This window comes from Triticum aestivum, chromosome 4D (assembly GCF_018294505.1).
Source record: "Triticum aestivum cultivar Chinese Spring chromosome 4D, IWGSC CS RefSeq v2.1, whole genome shotgun sequence".
NCBI classification, from domain to species: Eukaryota; Viridiplantae; Streptophyta; class Magnoliopsida; order Poales; family Poaceae; genus Triticum; species Triticum aestivum.
In genome coordinates, this window is record NC_057805.1 from 313,141,477 (window position 1) to 313,147,344 (window position 5,868).

Sequence of the window (5,868 nt, forward strand, 5' to 3'; positions counted from 1 at the left end):
CCTCCCGTCCGTGTTACGTTGGCTAATAGACACATGAAAACTTCGCCCATTTGCCCATCATGCTCGACAAAATACGTGTTGTTTCTGTGCCAAAAGGCTACAGAGGTGTGGGATAAGTTGAGGTTGTATGAAGCGGTTAAAAATGCTGATCGTGCGGGTGAGGCAGTTCTTGAATTTTTACTCCTCATGACAAATCAAGAACTATCTATATTGGGCCCCCAGAAGGCATCGGAGCTCATTGCTATAGCCGCATGGTATTTATGGTGGAATAGACGGAATTTGATTCACGAGGGGAAGTCTCAAGAGGCGTACCAAACCTCGATGGGGATTCGCATTGTAACGGCAGACTATGTAAATGCCCACTCACCTAATGCAAATAGGAAAAATGAAGGATGGAGCAGACCTCTTATATGGGGTTCGTCAAGTTGTGTGTGGATGCTTCTTTTGATCACGACTTGCTAAGGGGCACTGGGGGGCCTGTTCTTAGGGATGACAAAGGAAATTTCGTTGTTGGCACAAATTGGAAGATGGAATGGTGCGCGGATGTTCTGATAGCGGAAGCGTTGGCGCTGAGGTTTGGATTATTGTTGGCATGAAAGGCGGGCTGCAACCGTCTCGTTATTAATAGTGACAACATGTAATTCATTGACACAATGAACAACGAAGGACATTCTGTAGGAGTAGCGGCAGCAGTTTTTATGATTGTTTTTGGCTTGTGATTTTCTTCTTACTAGGTTTGAACGTTGTAAGCGAATAATTTAGCTCATGAGCTCGTTAGATTAGCAAAAAGTTCGATGACAAGGGATTGGTTCAAGGAGCCAATGAGAAATATTGTACCCCTTCTAATAGATGATGTAACCATTGTTTCTAATTTATAAAGTCATTGATGTTTTCCAAAATAAAAAAAATCTCGCTTAAGCGCCTCCGTGAGCGCTCTACATTGTTGATGCCCTAACAGGTGCATAATTCTAAGTTTGTTTTGACAATGCTTTGATTATGCATGGTCCTTGTTCAAACAAAAATGCTTGATCCGTATGCAAATATGTCATGTTTTCAAGAATAATATTTGTCGTATTTACACCGCTTTATTTTGGTAATGGCGATTAACTACTTCACCCGATGCGACGCGCATACGTACGAGCAGCTGTTTTGGCGGCAAAGGCACGGTAAAATGTAGTCTGTGAATAGAAGGATGTCGTGCAAACTTGAGTGCAAACGCTTGACTAGGAGGCCAAGGACGATGAGACACCAAGTACGGGCATAATTTTTCGAAAACACTAATGCCCATACGTGTGCGCGTTAGCCAACTCGCCCACACGCCTCCATCGCCGTCCAGCGTCTTTTGCATGAATCTTGGCATGAAAAGGTTGTTTTGTGTGCCACGTAGGACAACTCGTGCGTGTGGCGTGTGAGGGAGTTCGCCCGCACGCCGGTTTTCTCTCTGCGGTCAACGGTCGCCAGTCGGGGCATGCGATGAAACTGCTGTCGCGCCCGCACGCCGCGCACCACTTCTGTTCCCCGTCTCCCACGACTGCCCATTCTCCCACTCCCCACACCCAAGCTGTCATTTGCCATGTTTTTGAAGGGTACATGGCAACTGCCATATTTGTGATTGTAAGCAGATGGCAACTCTCTTTTACCCGAACGTGTTATTTATTGCCACGTCTTTTTGTTGCGCTACATGGCAACTGTCTAGTGTTAGTAGGTGGCAACGCCTAAAGATACCACCGTCGCCCACATGCCCGTCTCCTCTCCCACACACCAAAAGCTATCAGTTGCCATGTGTTTTTGCAGGGTACATGGCAACTGCCCTAGCGTGCTTGTAAGCAGATGTCAACTCTCTCTTTTACCCGAAACATGTTTTTTGCCATGTTTTTTTAGTGCTACATGGCAACTGTCCAGTGTTAGTAGGTGGCAACCCCTAAAGTTTTTCAAATCATGGTAACTGTAGTAGACCAGACCATACATGGCAACAGCTGCAGTTGCCCAAAAATGGCATCCGGCACTTGACCTAAGATGGCAACTGCATTTGAGCAACCATGGCAACTGTAGTTGTCCGACATGGCAACTGTAGTTCAGCAACATGGCAACTGCAATTCAGCAACATGGCAACTGAAGAGGGTCCGGACCATGGCAATCGCGGCGGGACGCGTGGTTACTGCCACGCGGGGCAGGTGGCTCGCAGGCGGGGAGGGGCGACGGCCGAGACGGGGTTGTGCGGGCCGCGTGCTCGCTGCCCGGACGTGCTCGTGCGGGGCGATTGCGCTGCACCGAACGTGCGGGCTGTGATGGGGGGTGCGCCCGGACGCTGTCGTGCGGGCGGGTTGTCTCCATGCCACACAGGACGTGCGGTACAACCACCTGATACACCACACGTGTGGCAGTTATCGGCGTCCTAATTTTTACTGTATTCATAGGGTGGCTTAGCTGGAATAACATGATTGGGAGAAATAAGTGTAAGGGGCCCACACCCTCTGAAAATCAGGGGGTGAAGATTAGTTAACGAAGGAGTCCGTAAACTCCCCGTATTAGTCGGTGCGTTTAGAATTTTCGCTCCAAGTACTACGTGCTGTAGGATTTTCAATCAGCAAGCCTACGCACACATAGCGGGCCCGCCCCTGTGTTAGTCCGTGAATGTAGCATTGTTGGGCTCGCCCTGCCCTGCCTGCGTTCTCACTGGATCCCAAGCATGCTCCACTGCTCCTGCTTCCTACCCATAATTTCGGCCAACGAGAATAATCCCAGAGAGCGAGAAAAAAGTGATTAGCCACTTCGTTGTTGATCCTATGACGGTTTCTTCAATGATTTTCTTTTAGCGGTGGAGAGGTTCATCATTTTGAAAGAGAAAATGTCACCTTTTTCTGATTTTCAAGTTCTATGAACCATCAATCCTCGACCTCGTTCGAACACCTCCCGCCCATTTCGAATGATAATTTTTTTCCAATGGACCTAGGCGGGATACAAGGCGAGCAAGAAGGCACTACTCTATACTATTTTGGAAAAGTTTCAAGGTTAAGAAAAATAATTAGCCGGTATTAATCAGTATCCAGAACAAGAATGACGTAAATGGTCACAACGGTCCACATAAACTCGTAAATCCAGAAAGAAAAAAATGTACTACTAGCACTATACAACTAGATGATCCATGGAACTGGAAACGCATCCTTCTCTATATCGTATGCAAGCTTAACTCAACGCCTTGTGTTGGTGTCCTTGTGGGCGCAACGCAAGGCTGCGCGTGGAGCCGACCTCATGATCGCAAAGCAGAGTCAGTCTCACTGTGCTCACTTCATCGCCTCCGACATTCTAAAGCGACGCGTCACTTTATTGCCCTCACCTACAACGGCGCCACAGCGTATCCGATCTTTCAATACGACCACCACCAACATCATGGGGTCAGTCACCGACATCCATCCCTTGGAGTACGTACCGTACGTGCGTGGCTTGCTCCACTCGTACGTACGCATGAAGCCGGAACAGAGCACCCGAAATCGCTCAGAAACAGAGCCTCTTCCGGCACATGGCACCGCCGCCGTGGTCGTGCCCGCGGCCAAACTGGCCGAACGGTGCCTGCGCTTCCCGCCCGGAGTACGCGAGCAGCTCCGTCACGACGTCCAAGACCAGTTCCTGCAGGATGGCGCGCTCCAGCGCGGCGCCGACGAGGCCGGCCTCCCACCGCTCCTCGCCGGCGCCCTGCCCCCACACCTCCCCCACGCTCTCCACCATCGCGCGGCTCCGCTCTGGGCCCTGCAGCCCCCACCGTCGCCGATGCTGCCAGCCCTGCGCCTCGGCTACTGACGGCGTCCACCGCGGTATTCCCTCGACGGCCGCCACCGTCGCCGGGTGGTGGTAGATGGCCATGGCGTGCAGCTCGTTGCAGTATTGCTTGATCTTGCAGTAGTCCCCTGCATGAACGAGACGAGAAACCACACGTGTTACCGTGAAGCCTGCTGCATATTTTTCACGACAGAAGATAGTGACAACTGGCAAATTTGATGTGGCACGTAAACCCCTAAACTTAAGCTTAATTAATCTGGAGAAACTAACACGGTGCAGATCATCAGAGTACTATAAAATGCGTGCACGTATACGTGAGTTATATGGAGAACTGTGTATTTGAACGACAGAGAATCAGAGATGCCACCACGTACCGGAGAAAACAAGTGTTCGGGAGGGCTTCACGATCTTGGATCGTACTATGAGTGCGTCGTTACTGCAACGGGTAATCTCGGGCTTGCTGTCTGCATCGATATGTGTGCATGGAGACGGCCGCTTCCTGCATGGAAATCTCGGTGAGGTGATGGCGTCCAGCACCGAGTCCGGGCTGGGATACTGCGCCTCGGCCCGCGGCTTCTGCTGCAGCGCCGGCGAGCCGTCCATCCACTTGGCGCCCTTGCCTTCCCCTGCCGGAGCCGGCGAGACGTCGGACGCAGCGGCCGACCGCAGCTCGGCAGCCCGGACGGCCGCGATGATCCGCCGCAGTGTCTGGAGGTCGTCGTCGCATTTCTCCAGCGCACCCAGCAGCTTGCGTCGCTTCTCCGCAGCCATCTCTGGTGGCGGGGGAGGAGGAGGGCGGGTTGGCAGCGGTCGTGGCCGCGGGGTCGTGGCGGGGGAAGCCGGCGCGGACTCCTCCAGGCCCATTAGGCGCGCGACGATGGCTGGCGGCGGCGGCCTGGGGCTGTCACAGCTGGCCCGGCGGTACTCCGGAGCGATCGTCGGGCTCCGAGGCGCTTCGCATGAACGCCGCCGCCGGACAGCTGTCTGCGTCTGCGGCTTCCCTGGGGCCTGCGTCGGTGACGGCGACGCTGCCGGCTTCTTCATGGGCGGTGGAGACGGCGGCGGTAGGGAGGCCTCTGGCGTGGCGTTCTTGGCGGTGAGGCGCTTCCGGTGGCGATGGTACGGGGAGAGCAGGCGGAGGAGGCCGGCCATGCACCCGATGCTCCGCCGGGGCGCCGTGGACGAGGCCCGGCGTTGGGCGGACTCCGTCGGCTGCATCGCGTCTTGAGTCTTGACTCGTGAATGTCCAAGTTGAGAGAGGTAGCTGAACTAGACCCGCGTGCTGTGTTAGCGTGGGGGGCATTATAATTGGCGAAGAGGACGCGCGCAATGACAGCGTCACCCCCGGTGTCCACAGCATCGGCCCTAATAATACCGAGGGTAATTTAGGTAACTCCTCAGCTTGCGCTTTGTTAGAAGAGACGGGACAAAAGCTGAAGGACGTACACGAGCTAAACTGCACTCTGCAGCAGTGGAAGCCTAGCCTAGCTAGCTGAGCCACCTTGCTCGGGAGCAGGCGGCAGCATGCAGCTGCTGCGCTGCCGCAAGCAGTGAGTAATTAACCTGACATTAATTTGAACGGCAGGCAAGTACGGTGTGTCACAGAGCGGAGTAGAACTAGCCAAAGCCGGGTGGAGTGGGGATTAACGAGTAATAGTCTGAATGATCATGCATGCATCTCGAGGTGGAACAGGAACTTGGCAATGATAGAGGGTGTTTGATTCAGAAGTCCTAGGACTTTTTCTAGTCACAGGGACTAATCAAAAAAGATTCTCTAGTAGAGTCTTTTTCTAGTCCCTGTAGAAAAAATCTCTCCCGTTTGGTCGGTGAATTTTGGGGCCGGCGAGTGGTGCTCTGCTCTGCTGGGCAGATGCATCACATGGTAAAAAGGGAGAGTATCGAGTTTTCCAGCATCATGATGAGACATGCATCTCTACAATTGTTTTTTCCCCGTTGCTTTAGCTTCAAGTTTACACCTCCGGCCTGTAAATATACTAAAGTCTCAAGATACGACCCAGTGCCCGGCCGGCCTCTGTGGATCAACACCTAAAGCTTCCACAGGACGCGTGCGTGTACAGCAATTTCCTCTTC

General features: G+C 53.0%; 1 protein-coding gene across 1 annotated transcript; it reads right to left on the reverse strand.

Moving 5' to 3' along the window:
• Positions 1 to 3,025: 3,025 nt before the first annotated feature.
• LOC123097632 (ESX-1 secretion-associated protein EspI) lies at positions 3,026 to 5,058 on the reverse strand. Its single transcript, XM_044519423.1, has 2 exons — positions 4,152 to 5,058; positions 3,026 to 3,905 (listed from the first exon to the last, which is right to left on the reverse strand). The coding sequence occupies exons 1-2, from the start codon at positions 4,993 to 4,995 to the stop codon at positions 3,496 to 3,498; spliced, it is 1,254 nt and encodes a 417-aa protein (XP_044375358.1). The 5' UTR covers positions 4,996 to 5,058; the 3' UTR covers positions 3,026 to 3,495.
• Positions 5,059 to 5,868: the final 810 nt, after the last annotated feature.